The sequence below is a fragment of the Plecotus auritus genome, assembly GCF_963455305.1.
Source record: "Plecotus auritus genome assembly, chromosome: 2".
Taxonomy (NCBI): Eukaryota; Metazoa; Chordata; class Mammalia; order Chiroptera; family Vespertilionidae; genus Plecotus; species Plecotus auritus.
In genome coordinates, this window is record NC_137771.1 from 24472249 (window position 1) to 24486506 (window position 14258).

General features: G+C 51.8%; 1 protein-coding gene across 3 annotated transcripts in view; it reads right to left on the minus strand.

Moving 5' to 3' along the window:
• Positions 1 to 14258, minus strand: part of GRIK3 (glutamate ionotropic receptor kainate type subunit 3) — a 206839-nt gene that overhangs the window by 12957 nt on the left and 179624 nt on the right. For all 3 annotated transcript variants that reach the window (XR_013959835.1, XM_080654206.1, XM_080654207.1), the window contains exons 11-13: positions 14015 to 14238; positions 10183 to 10301; positions 7449 to 7666 (exon numbers count right to left, since the gene is read on the minus strand). Coding sequence is in view for 2 of the 3 variants with exons in the window: in XM_080654206.1 (XP_080510332.1) it covers positions 7449 to 7666; positions 10183 to 10301; positions 14015 to 14238 (561 nt within the window). In the remaining variant the exon portion in view is untranslated. The remainder of the gene's footprint in view (positions 1 to 7448; positions 7667 to 10182; positions 10302 to 14014; positions 14239 to 14258) is intronic.

Genomic DNA, 14258 nt, shown 5'->3' on the forward strand with positions numbered 1-14258 from the left:
GGAGACAACATTTCCGTTGGGGGTTTGAGGGAGTGTTAAGGCGATAGGCTTTTTGAAAAGACACATAAAAGCCTCTGTGGGTAAAGGAACAGAATGAGAAAGATGGGAAAGGACACCAGAGAGCTTGGCCAGTTAAGGTGAGAAGTGACAATAAGGCAGGAAGCCGGAGGCGATGCTGGTTTCAAGAGGCCCTTCTCTGCCAGCCCCAGTGTCAGCAAAGTCACTGCCTTGGCCACCTTTAGGCAGAGGGCTTGAATTCACTTCCCTAGCATGCCCACCCACTATGCTTGTCCTATATCTTGGGCCCCCATCGCAAACACCCTCACTCATGGTCCTTGTCTTCCTTACGCTCTGCTCTGTCCTTCGGTGAATCTGTGATTCCAGACACATCCCTGAAAAGCTTCCCTCTGGCATGTCTGAGACAAGCAGGGATGCATGTAGGGTCCCTCCTGGAATCTCAGGCCTCTGTCCCATCTCCCTTGGCCCGGCTACCAGAGGCCTGAGCTCCTATCACTGGACCAAGCTGTGGTCACCACCAGGGAATGGAGTCTCACACACCTATGGCTCCGGAGTCATCCTGCCTGCCCCAGCTCCGCTGGGAGCCTTAATAAGCCTTGCTTCAGGGCCAGTCACTCAAATCAATTAATGGAATTGTTTGGAGCAGCTATTCAGGGAGATGTGCCAGGATGAAGAGACTTTTTTATCAGTAAAATTGGCAAGAAAGTAAGTTTCAGGCTCACGACTTTCAATTGCAGCCTCCTCAAAGGAGTAAATTGATTTTCCCCAACCGAAGATACTTCATCTTGAGAATTTAACATTTCTGTACAAGAAAATGTACGTACGTGTATATATATAAATATATCAGTTCTGAAGGGAGCTGAATCCCAGGGAGCGTGTGGCAATGTGATTCCATGTGAGACCGGGGGTACTTTCCCTGTTGGAAAGGAGACCTTTCCTACAGTAATTAGCTTTCTTATCCCTGGGTGTGGAGTCTTTGGCTTTATTGGATCTTCCTACTCGAGCAGTTAATCATGTCTCTTGGCTTATTTCTGTGGGAACCAGGAGGTCTCCCTAAGTCCGCTGCTTCTGCCTGCCTGGCCAGGTCAGACTGCTGACTTCCCCCCTCCCCCGCCGCCCACAGGCTACCCAGCAGCAGCCCCTGTTGTCTGCACATGCCCCCCAGGCTTGCCCGTGTGGGGCTGCAGGCTGGGCCCTGAAGGGGGGAGTCAGGAGGTGAGGGCTGCAGATGGGGGTGGAGGTGGTGGTGGGAGGGGTCAGCTCCACGGTATGAACTCTGGTTTCAAATGCCAGCTCCTTCTGTAACCACGGGCAAGTGACAGCACATCTCTGAGCCTCACTTTGCACATCTGTAAAATGGGGGTTAGCTTAGCACAGAGCCTGGCCCATGAAGTGCTCAATAAGTGCCTGGAGTTATTATTTTCTTTAAGGCTCTTTAATTCTCTTCAAAAGGCTCAGTTTTCTCACCTAGAAATTGGGGACAATAACTTCTGTAGTACAGAGTTGCTATAGACTATAATGACACAATACTCAGCGAATGCTGACAGGAGCCACACATGGCATTGTAATAAGTAAAGAATGCTGAGTGGAATTTTGATAAACTGGAGAGCGCTATCGGCTCTCAGCTCCTGACAATTGTTGCTTCGCGGAAGAGCCGGCTCTGTGATGCTCCGTCTTTCACACTTTCAAGAAGCTGGAAATGTGAATTTTTTAAATGCAAAGATCTCTGTGGCTGAAGAGGCCTGTGTATCACCGGTTCCAACAATCAACAATCAAAATAGTGTTTATGGCACATGTACTGTGTCGGGCACAGTTCCAAGCTGTTTATGTGAATTCTCCCATTTAATCATCTCAGTAACTATAGGAGATGGGCACTATTATTACACCCATTTCATAGATGAGAAAACGAAGGCACAGAGAGGTCCTCAGTAACTGAGTTTTCAATCACTGCCAGCATCACGGGCCCTCCCCCTGCACCTGCCGTTGCTCCTCGGCCCACTATGGCTCTGCTCTGTTCTGACCTCTGGGTACCTCCTCAAGTGCTTAGCTCTGTGCAGAGGCAGATGGCCATCCTGTGACAGAGGCACCATGACCTCCCCAAAGGCCCAGTCCTGAAGGACCCGGGAGAATGGGAAGTCCCCCGGTGCCCCCTGCCTGGACTCCTTCCAATGTACTTTTGGGACTTTGGGGCAATAGGAGAAAAAGGTCCAGCCTGCTGCCCTATCGGCTGGGCCAGCCAACTGGAGCAACATCCAGAGGAGAGAGCCTGGGACTTATGTGTTCCTGTGTGGCTGGCACTGCGCTAACCACTGCACCACGGCAGCTCATTGAATCCTCTCACTAATGGTCATATGGTGGGAATCAGTATCCATGTCATCCAGGTGAGCAAATTCAGGCTCGGAGAAGTGATGTGACTTGCCCAAGGTCACCCAGAAGAGACAACACCCACGACTCCAGTCCTGGTCGGTCTGACTTTAAGACTGATGCGACTTGACTGTGCCAGGGGCACCCCACCAAGCTCCGCCTGGTCATTGCATTTTGGTCTTCCCACCCCACTATCGATGGAAAACAGGGAGAAGGCACCATCAGAGAGGCAGGCAGACAGAGCGGAAGAAACGGAAGCTGAGGCCAGGGAGTGCCCCTGAGCCCTCCAGCTCACAGAGGAATGCCAAACAGCTGAGAGGGGGTGAGGGTGGTGGACTGAATGGCTTCTCCAAGCGCCTGCCAGGCTCCGGTGCTAGGACAGGGCAAGGCTGCACAAGGGGGAGGGCTTGGCAATGCCAGGGACCCAGAGAGCCTGAAACTCATGGCCCCTAACTCCCACCTCTTTCCGAAGCGGCTCTCCTACCCACGTGTTCTGTGCCTCCCCGACCCCAACTCCAAAGAGGGCTCACTCTTGGGAGAAGCTGTCTTCTGATAGCTTCTCCCTTCACAGCTGCCCAGCCCTCCCACAAAGAGCCCGCTTCCCCCAAGTTCTCCTTTACGTTTTGCCTACATATTGTTACAGCCAACCGGTGCTTTCAAAGGCCTCCTGTTTTATCTCCTAATTAATTTTCCTCTTCTAAGACCGAGGGAGGACAACACAGGAGACGCTGTTTGTGATGTCCGCCGCTCCTGACAACTCTTCAAATGAAGTTTCCTTTGGAATGATGGGGCTACCTCCAGCCGTGCTTCTCCTGGGCTGCAGGGTGGGGGAGGGGAGCTCCCCCGAGAGAGCCCAACACCCCACTTGCTGCCGTTGCCTTTGGACAGGAATGGGTTCTCCCCACTGAGTTCTATTTCAGCCTAAGCAGGAACACAGGTTAACCTCAGCATTGAAGTTCATCTGCCCTGGACTCTGGGACACTCAGGGGTGCCCCCTGCTCGGTTCCTGTCCTCAACAGGCCTCCTGCATTTGCCGCACTCGGCTCCTGTCATCTTTTAATTCCATCCTTTAATTCAACAAGGGCACACATGAACACACACACACACACTTGGTTATCAGATAGACAGTCTCATTTATTATTTGAGCAACTGTTCTAGGCTGGTGATCTGGCTCAACTGACTGTGGCTTCACTCTTGCCCAACTGACTCCTGGACTGCCTGGCTCTTTAGGGAGGTGCTATGGACACAGTGACAAAGAGCACAGGCATTAGAGCCAGAGGGCTTGGGTTCAAATCCCACCTCTGCCTTTCACTAGCTTGATGCTGGGCAAGTCAGTGTTAATCAGGTTACTTTCTGAGGCTACTTTCATCATGTGCAAGATGGAGGTGATAATAACAGTTAGGGCCTTCTAACACTGTTGAGTGAACGATGTGGGTGAAAACAATAGTCCTCCCTTATCCGCGGTTTCAGTTACCCACGGTCAACCATGGTCCTAAAATATTAAGTGGAAAATTCCATAAATAAGCGATGCATGTGTTTTAAATTGCACATTGTTCTGAGTAGTGTGATGAAATCTCGAGCGTTCCTGCTTCGTCCTGTGCAGAACATGAGCTGTCCCTTTGTCCAGCACACGCATGCTGCATATGCTCCACAGTTAGTCACTTAGTGGCCGTCCCAGTTATCAGACCGACTGTCATGCAGTCACAGTGCTTGTGTTTAAGTAACCCTTATTTTGCTTAATAATGGCCCCAAAGCGCGAGAGTAGTGATGCTACCAATTTGGATATGCCCAAGAGGAGCTGTAAATTACATGCATGTCTAGGAAAAATCATAGTACATACAGGGTTCTGTACTATCTGTGGTTTCAGACATCCACTGGGGGTCTTGGAATGTGTCCCTGTGAATAAGGAGGGACCACTGTACAGGCAAAGTGCTTGTGACACTGCCTGGCACCTAGTAAGTGCTCAATAAATGTTACCATTCTTGTTGACTTTGCCAATGTCTCCTAGACATCCTGTGAGTACTCCTGGCACTGATCCCTGTTCAAACCCAGTGCCAACCGGGCCATGTCCACTCACCGGCAGGGGAGGGACAACCGCTCCAGAAGAAGACCCCAGAGTGGGTGTGAGAGAGGGCACTTCGTGTGCAGAGAGAACATCCGACCTTACGTCCCAGTTCCACCACCAATCTGCTGTGTGATCATGGGCCAATCATCCAGCCCCTCGGTTTCTCTAGGTTAAACTCAGGTTTTCTTCCAGCTCTAACGTGAAAGTGACAATGAGGCTATAACCTGGCCTGGGATGGGGGAGGTGTGACTATGGAGGGAAGAGGGGCAGGGGGAAATAAGTTTGTCCAGGGATCTTCAGGGAGGGTGCTGTGTGTGTTCAGCTCCTCATGTGGGCCGGGGCTAATGTACCCACACTCAGGTCCTCTCCGCCTACATAGCAGTCCCACTGCTGCTGCCAATGAAAGGCAGCCTGGACAAGGAGAGCATCACCGGAATTAAAGCAGGAGACAGGAAGGCCGGACTTCAAGGGGAATTAATTGGGGATCAGAAGAGTAAGGAAGTGGAGTTGGTCCTGCGAGGGGACATGGAGTTGCTGTTTCTGGCTGAAGGCCCTTATGAGGACAGGCCCTTGAGCCCCAGCATCTCAGCTGGGTGGCAGCATCTGAGTCCCTCCACTGTCCTCCTCACTGTGCCATTTGCAGAGACGGTGGGTGAGGGCAGAGCAGGCTGCAGGAGGTGCTGCTTGATGCCGAGGACAGCGGCTCAGTGGGGAGCTGGGACTAGGCTCCAGGAAGCCAATCTGAGCATCTTAGAATGGAGGGAGGCAAGGACATCCAATCAGCGGCAATGAGCCTGCACCGGCCTTATTTATGCTGCTTCCCTTTGATCGGGAGCCCTGCTTGGAGACGCGCTCATGAGAAATGCATGAGAGATGCTCTGGCACAGTCAAAGGGCTGGGCCACAGCCTGAGGATAGGCACAAGCAGGCACATGCACACACATGCATACATGCACACTCATACATGGACCATTACAAATACATGTAGACACACATGCATGCAGGGGCTATCACATGCACACAAAAGCTATTACACACACATGAATGGACCGTTACACAACACATGAGCAATCACACACACATAGGCACATCCTCCCACTCACACTAATTTAGGCACACCCGTGGGGACATTTAAACAGATGGACATGCATATATTCTTCACACACACACACACACACACACACATATATGGCACACACTTGTAGACATTTATAAGCACATATCCACACACCCAGGTCACAGAGATACATATACACATATGCTCACCAGTACACACACATATGTGCAGATACTCATGTTCACACACAAACACACATGCTCCCACACAAGCAGACTCTGTGCATGGGCACAAGTGTCCACACATACATGTATTATATATTGCTATATGTATGCATTCATGTAACATATGCTCACATACTGCTCACACTCATGAACAAACATAGGGTCCCAGAGCACTCCTAATGTGCCTATGACCACACTTTTCTCTTTCCTTCACTCTAAATACATGGTATTGCCCTCTGAGGAAGGCCACGTCTGCCGTTTCACAGTGGCAGTAGCAACATCTGAGACAGGAGCCCCTTTCCTCCCTCTTTTCTCTTTGCTAAGCAGGTGCTTCCACCCTCAAGGAGGGACCGGGGGAGTAGGGGTGGGACAGAGTCCTGGTGGGGCTCCGGTGCCCAGGAAGCAGAAGGCTTTCCCACCAACCCCCTCTTCTCTCCTCACTCAGGCCCCATTGGAAGCTCAATTCTTCCCTCAGAGGATTAGCCTGGCAGGAGGCAAGGGCTGGGGCTGGGGAGCCAGGGCCCAGAGGAAAGGGACATACCCCAGACTTTCAGACTGATGGAGAACAGCTGACTAACACGTAAATGAATGAACAAATGGACCTATAGCCCCAGAGTTCCAAATCCTGACCTTTTCTGAGAAATAGTTGGGACAGTGGTTCTCAAAGTGTGGTCCCTGGACGAGCAGCATCACCTGGGAACTTGTTGGGAATGCACATTCTTGGCCCCACCCTAGGCCCACTGACCCAGAAACTCTGAGAGTGAGGCCCAGCAACCTGGGTTTGCCCAGCCTTGCCGGTGATTTGGATGCACACCCAAGTCTGAGAGCCATGGCCTACACCATGGGCCTTGGAGGAAGGCAGACCTGGGTCAGCATCTGGCTTCTTCAGCTGTGAGTCCTTGGACAAGTCACTTAACTACTCTGAGCCTCAGTTTCCACATGTGTAGAGTGGAAGTAGTACCTACTCACAGGATTTGTCATGAAGGTTAAATGAGGCAATCATTTAGCACAGCGCCTGGCTTGCTGTGAACTCTTGGTGGTGGTAGCTGTTGTTATTATCACTTTAATTTTCAGAATAACATTTACAGCTACTGGTTTTCAGAATCAGCCTGTCAACCCTCAGCAGAAGGTATAGAAACACTGGGAACTGAGCCAATACCTTACAAAGCAGGAGGAGCAGCAAAGTCATGGCCAGATTCCCATAAGAGCAGTAACCTGAGCAGGTGACAGCGGCTTTTTCTGGACGCCAGTATTCTTAGAGTGTAACACGCCAAGGAATGTTTGTAAACACTCTCTTCCAAGGAATAGAGGAGGACGTGCCTCCTGCTGCCATCTAAGTGGTAAAGAGCTCACCCCAAGCCCAGGCCAGCCTCATGGAGATGGATGCCACTGACACCCAAAGTCAAGGGCAAGGATGCCACTGGTCCTGGGGCCTGTTTTTGCATCTGGCCTCACTTCCTCCTCCAGCCTCGTCTCCCCACCTGCCCTCTGATGATTTAAGGAAATAATGCACACTCACACTGCTTGTCCCAGGCATGAAAACTTCTAGGATCTATGTTGGGACCAACCCAGGTGGCCACATCACCATCACTCCCAAAAGTTAATGATCCCCAACAGGGAGGGACGAAGCCCTGGGGATTTCTGGCCCTGTCTCTGTGTGGTTAGGGAAGGCCAGTAAAGGGTCAGCTTGTGGTGCTGCAGTGGAAGGGAGAGGGCCTCACCTTGAAGAAGGTCATGGTGGCCCCGTCCTTGACCGCCCCATACTCGATTTTGGTTTGCTTGGCCAGGTCATCCGCAGAGTCGATGGGCGATTCCATGCGTTCCACGGTCAGGAAGGCGGCCAGGTTGGCCGTGTAGGAGGAGATGATGATGAGCGTGAAGAACCACCAGATGCCACCGATGATGCGCGTGGACAGGGCTTTGGGCATCAGTTCAGACCCTGGGAGAAGGGAAGAGGCAGGTGGTCTCTGACAATGTCCAGACCAGGGCTGCTCATGTCCTCTGGGTCGGGGACTCCACTGACAAGCGAATGAAAGCCGAGGCCCTTACCCTCGACCAGTGTTGTCAAACTGTGGGCCCTGGGCCAGCAGCATCAGCATCACCTGGGAACTCATTAGCAATGCATATTCTCAGGCCCCATCCCAGGACTTACTAAACCAGTAACCTCAGGGGTGGCGCCACACAACCGGGGCTTGATGAGCCCTCCAGGTGATTCCAATCAGGCTGAAGTTTAAGAACTGCTGCTCTAGAACCACAGGCACATGGGCAGCATTTCACAGGCCTGACAGAACCTCTGATGCATGTCCACGGGCCCCTGCATGGCCCCAGGTTCTGAACACCTGGGAGTCAGGACCCCTAGGTCCTGTAGTGAATTCTGCTCCTGACTCTCTGCATGATCTTGGGCCAGACACCTCCCCTCTCTGGGACTCTGCAAAGCAGGAGGAACTGTCCCTCCTCTTGCCAGCCTCACACAAATACCGCGATGCTGCGATGATATAATTTGAGGAGAAATTGTGTTGGAAATACAATTGGTATACAAATACAAGATTGCTATGTGGGGCTTTGCAGGAAGAGAAAATCAACATTTTTTGAAGCTCTTTGCAGAAATAGATAACTCTTCCTCCCCGACCTTGGGTGTGGAGCACAATTTAGACGAAACCTTCTAACTGAAGTAATTAACTGGGCGGCTTTCAAGAGATTTAAATAGCAAGTGACTCCTGAACTTTTCAGAATATTTGGACCTGCAATCTGAAAAGCGTCTGCTTTGATATGGATGATTTTTTTTCTTTATCAAAGAAATCACTCAAGGGAGAGGTTTTCAAATACACAACTATTTCTCTCCCTCTTAATGAAAACCTTGCGGGAATACACAAGGGGCCAGGGCTTTGAATAGCAGCAGGAGACGAAGAAGAGAGGCTATTACTGCACTGAGGGGTTTCCAGGTCTTTCCCAACTGTCACTGCGCAAAGATGATGGACGAAGAAGCAAGGTGAGGCTTCAGGACACTCATTAATAGCGGGGACAGCTCGAGGCACTTCCCTTGAGAGCTGCCTGTCACTTCCCACCAGCTCCTCAGCTTCCTCACCAGCCAGCCCCCCAGCCCCCCCCCCCCGACCTGGCTCTCCCCCAGACTGGAGGGCTAGAGCTGCCCCAAGGGGAGAATGACTTAGTTGTTTGCTTGGTGAGCTTTGCCAGGCTCTGTTGGACCCCTACCCAGGCCCTAGTCCCTACCCCGGGCTCTGTCATGGATGGGAAATCATCGGGGAGGCCGGCAGGCGCAGTATTTATCTTTCCTCATCCTTCTTCATTCAAGCGCCCAGCACAGGGCTTGGCAGGGAGTGGGCACTCAGGACCCACTGGGATAATAACACTCACTCACTCATTTATCCACCCATTCAGCATTTGCTGGTGGATGTCTACTGAGGACCAGGGTTTGTGCTGGGCCTTGAGGATACACATGGATGAGTGAGGGACAAGGACATTTTCTTGGGATCATCTTCCCTCTGAGCCATGCTCCCTTGTCACCCGATGTCCCTTAGTGGGACCCTAGAGGTTTGGGTTCCCCCATTTCCCAAGATACGAGGCTCTGGACTGATAGGCAGAAGCAATGGGCACATGTTCTCCCTGAGGGTGTTTGCTGGCTGGGGGCCCTGTTCCCGGTGCCACCTCCAGCCCAGGGTGTCTCTTCCCACATCCTTGAAGCTGGAGCAGACACTCTGCTTTCTGAGATATTTGAGCAGCTGCACGTGTTTCCAAAGAGTGGGCCACCAGCCCAGGGCCAGGTACACGGCCCTCCCTCGAGAGGATGTAAGGACCGGTGTCCTTCCACGTATCCCACCTCTCATGCATTCAGGCTGAAGTCCAACCTCAGACATGGCCCTTCCTCCTCCCAGGCTCCCCACAGCCAGGCGGTCATGGAATCCTGTTCCTGCAGCATCCTGACATCCTCTTAGTCCATCTTTGTCTTTTATCCCCATGGCCACTACCCCAGTTCAGATCTCACCATCTCCTTCCTGCAATGGCCTCCCATCCAGCCTCCCTGCCTCCGCTCTCCCCCTCCTCAGCCCAACTTTGTTCAGCCCGATGCTGTGGTGGTGAGGCCATCGGTGGGTCAGCCTCAGTAAGAAGGATGCTCTATGTCCACCTCAGTTGGAGCAGGAGGAGCTGGGGATGAGCCCTGCATGACATGGGTGGGGGCAGCTTATCTTCTTTAACCCTAGAGCTTGAGCTGGCCCAGAAACAGCAGTGGTGAAGGGTGGGGCCCTGGGGCAAGGGCACACACCTGGGTGCCCAGGTGTCGCCAAACCCGTGATGGCTCAGCAGGTCTGAGGCTGTCCTGGAGGGTGGGCTGACTCTGCTGACTCCATAAAGGCTGAGCCCTCCCATCCCCCTGCACACCCAGGGAGGAGAGGTCCCCTGGGGAGTGGAGACTCCCCCTGGGGAGGGGCCACATACCTTGCTGCATCAGGGACCCCATTCCGAACCAGAAGCTGTTCAGCAGAGTGAAATTGTTTTCCACCACTTCAGAGCCAGGGTTGCAGGGGTGAGCATCATACCACTCGTAAGGGCTGAACCTGCGGGAGGACAGGGGAGCAGTGAGGCTGAGCTGCAGGGCGACAGGAGGGAGGGATGGCCATCACACCAGCTGGTGGTTTAGCGAACACTGAAGTGTTGACCACTTGAGCATCCATTTCCTCATTGTTCTGCTGGGGAGGCAGGGATGGGAAATCAGGGCCGTTTTGTTTCATTCTTTATGGTTAGTGGCTCTTGCTGGTTATAAAAGTAATTCAGTAGCATCTCTTAAAATTAAAAGTGCACAGGCCCTCCAACCTAGCAATTTTGAGACTCATTATCCATCCTAGAGAAAACACGACTACACGAGCATAAAGAGAAGCGCACGGAGGTGTTTATCAAAGCACTGCTTGTAATAGCAAAAAAACGGGAAACAGCTGAAATGTCCTTCAATAGAGGAACGATGAAATCAGCTATGCCACACCGTGCTCTGAAATATCATGCAGCTGATGGGGAGAACGAGATACTTCTAGATGTACCGACAGAGAAAGATCTTCAACACACGTTTGGTTAAAAAAAAGAGTGATAAAAATACAAACAATAGGATCGCATTTATGTAAATAGAGTCCCGAAGACACAGCTCTCTACCTCTTTATGTACATTTGTATTTAAATGCATAGAAAACATCTGGAAGAATCCAATTCTAAAAAGTATCAGTGTTTTCCTCTGGGGAGGGAATTCAGAATGGCAGAGGAATTTTAGGGAAGCCTTTTGCTCTATATGTATTATATGAATTTTCATTTTTTTAATCCTCACCCGAGGACACGCTTAGAGAGAGGATGGGAGGGAGGACGAAGGGAGGGGGGGAGAGAGAGAGAGAAACATGGATAGGCTGCCTTCCATAGGTGCCCCGACTGGTGATCAAACCTGGAACCTGGTCTTATGCCCTGACTGGGTATCAAACCAGCAACCTTTTGGTGTACAGGACAGAGCTCAACCAACTGAGCCACTCCGGTCAGGCGTATAGTATACATTTTTAAAAATGAGAATGGGCTTTTGAATTATTTGTAATAGTATTTATTCATTTATCATTATTTATTACTATTTTTTGTTATTTATTTATATTCTTAATTATTCATATATTACTTACAAACATAAAGTAAAAACAAAAGTAAAGTACATTCTTCGTAAAGCATCCAAACAGCATAGAATACCGTGAGAAAGTAAAAGTACTCTGGGATCCCACCCCGCGGGAGAGAACAATGCGCTATCAAATTTTTAAGATTTTTTTCTCTCAAGATACAAATGCATGTATGACAGGGAGAAATTGTTACTTTAAGCCCCCCACGGCCTTCTGAGGAGGAGAAGTCCTGACAGGTGGGGGCATCGTCTTTGTGTATGGCCCAAGTTCCCGTGGAGGAAATGAAGGGTGGGGGAAGCTAGAGCCTCTGAGAGACAGAGACACCCTGGGGAAGTCCCCAAGAGGCTGGAATGGCTGGTGTGGCCGGAAGCAGAATATCCTGGTGGCAGGAAAAGGCCTTACTCAATGCTCACGCCATGAGCCAGGCCTGGCCATTTGCAAGGCAGACAGCCCTGTGCTGAGCCACATGCCGTGGAGAGGATCTGGGAACTCGCCACCTTCACAGGCCCCAGCTCTGGGCGCTGTGTCCAGCTCTCCAGCAGCCAGCATGCAGTGGCCCAAAGGACACAGGCCACGTGGAGAATGGGGCCGAGGGCCACATGCCCCGTACAGATGTGCAGTGCTTGACCCTGGCAGTGTTGTAAAAAATCGAATGAGTGGCTACATATAAAAGCCAAGAGGTGTCACGTTAAAGTCTGAATCTCTCTAAAAATCACGAACCCTGCAGCGCTGGCACAGCATCCTGCCGAGCGCAGCTGTGGGAGCTGAGTAGCGGCTGCCCGTTCACCAAGTGTGTGCCTCTGGTTTGCTTCCATCCCCTCGCTCCCTATTCCCTCCACTCAGCCTGCTTCACTTTCTCATGCTTCCTTCCTGGTCCCTCCGGCACCTCCATTTGCCACCCCTGATTTAAGCTCGGAAAGGTCATGATTTGAAGCCTAACTCTGCAAGAAAAAGCTTTGTGACTTTGGGCAATGACTTCACCTCTATGAGCCAGTTTCTACTTCTGTAAAGTGGGAATAATTATACCCGTCTCACAGGACTGTTGTGACGATTTCGACAGGTTGCGTGTGAATTGTGCTATGTGAGTGCTACACAATGTGACAATTGTACTACGATGCTGTCTGTGGCTCCGTGGCCAAGACCCTTGCTCCTCCCTTCTCACCTCATGTGTCCTGTGTCATCATTCCAGCAGTGCCGGAAATCCCGTCTTTCCCCCAAAGTCTCCCCAGCCTAACCTTGGGAATGGGGTTCCTACTGTCCTGGCCAGGAGGGACTTGGTGGGAAGCAGGCTTGGCTGCCAGCGGCTGATGAAAGGCCAGGAATGGGAGGGGGCGGGGAAGGGGCCGCACTTCACAAGGGCAGAAGTGATGCTGGAAAACCTGAGCTGTTTTCCAGGGCATGGGGGGCTGAGAGGCCCCTGGAGCCTCTAAAATGACGCTGAGAGCTGCAGAGTGGCTCCTGGCCTTCAAAGGCTTGTTAGACCATTAGAGACAAGAGCTGTGGCGGTGGCGGTGGCAGTGGCGGGCTGGGCTGCGGGCTGGGCTGAGCAGGCAGGCAGCCCCAGGCTGGCAGGCAGCAAAGGGCTTGGAGGCAGGACAATCTCATCCTGCCATCTTTCCCTTTGGTCTTTCTCTGTGTGGGAGGAGGGAGCGAAGGGAGTGGGGTGGGGGGAAGGTTTTCAAAGAAGTCCCAGGAGAAAAAAAGGCTGAAACACCAAGTCCTTGGATCTCAAATTGCCTCTCCAGAGAAGTCTCCCTTCATGCCTTGTTAGGGTTTAGAGAAAAAATTTACCAGGGCAGAGGCTGGGCTGGGGTCTGGAGGGAGGGGCCAGAGGGCCCAGCTGTGAAGGGGAGGGGGAGCTGGGGCCCAGGCAGAGGACGGATGTCCAGGTGGCCAGAGATGTGGATCACAGATAAAACACTTGGGGACCCGAGTTCACTTATTGCTAGGATGACCTTGGCGAGTATGAGCCTTTCCGAGCCTCAGATGTCTCCTCTTCCTGGGAGGCTGTGAGAAGTAACTAATATAATGTCTGTACCAGACAGAGCATGGTGCTTGGCAAACACTAGATGCTTGGTAAACACTGAGCTCAATCAACATGTCCCTTGTTATCTCCTTCTACCATCGGCCACAAGGATGTGCTAGCATCTTCCATTTGAACAACCAAATGTGCAAGGTATTGCTAGTGTGTCTTACAGACAGGTGGGTATGTATGTTTCTGCATGAGTGCATGTGTGTGAGTCTGTGTGGTACTGTTTCCCCTGCTGTTGTGGATTAAATGGACACAGTCCTTTTTTTAAGTGTCAAGCCGCCTGCTGGGCCACCCAATGCACTTGGGTTTGCAGGACTAGGTGCCTGGCCCAGATGATTCAGCTCTGGGCAGTGACTTCACCTCCCCAAGCCTGCTCATAGGGCCTGGGGTGCAAGAACTGCTTCTCAGAGTCATATACACAGACCAGGATAAGGACAGGGGATTCAAGCTTGGGGGCCATGAATATTCCCCGAGGGTCATAAAGGGATCCGAGCTTCAGAGAAGGAGAGAGGAGAATGCATAGCAGTGGATGAGTGGAGACATGCGTGGCTTCCTAAACCTTCAACCTTGGGCCAGAGCTCTGGCCATGGCATTGCCCTTACCTGGCGATGACGAAGAGGACACAGCTGACACCCAGGTAGGCGAGCAGCACATACATCCAGATGTCAGGGGACAGGGGGTTGAGGAAGGAGAAGACACTGGGGTTGGTGCCGTTGGGCTTGCGATATAGGATGCTGACACCGAGCGTCATGAAGGGCTTGGAGAAGTCAATGGCCTTCTCGCGCACATGGGTGATGGTCAGGGGGGCCACAGCCAGGTCCGCCTTCTGCAATGAGAGAGAGAGAC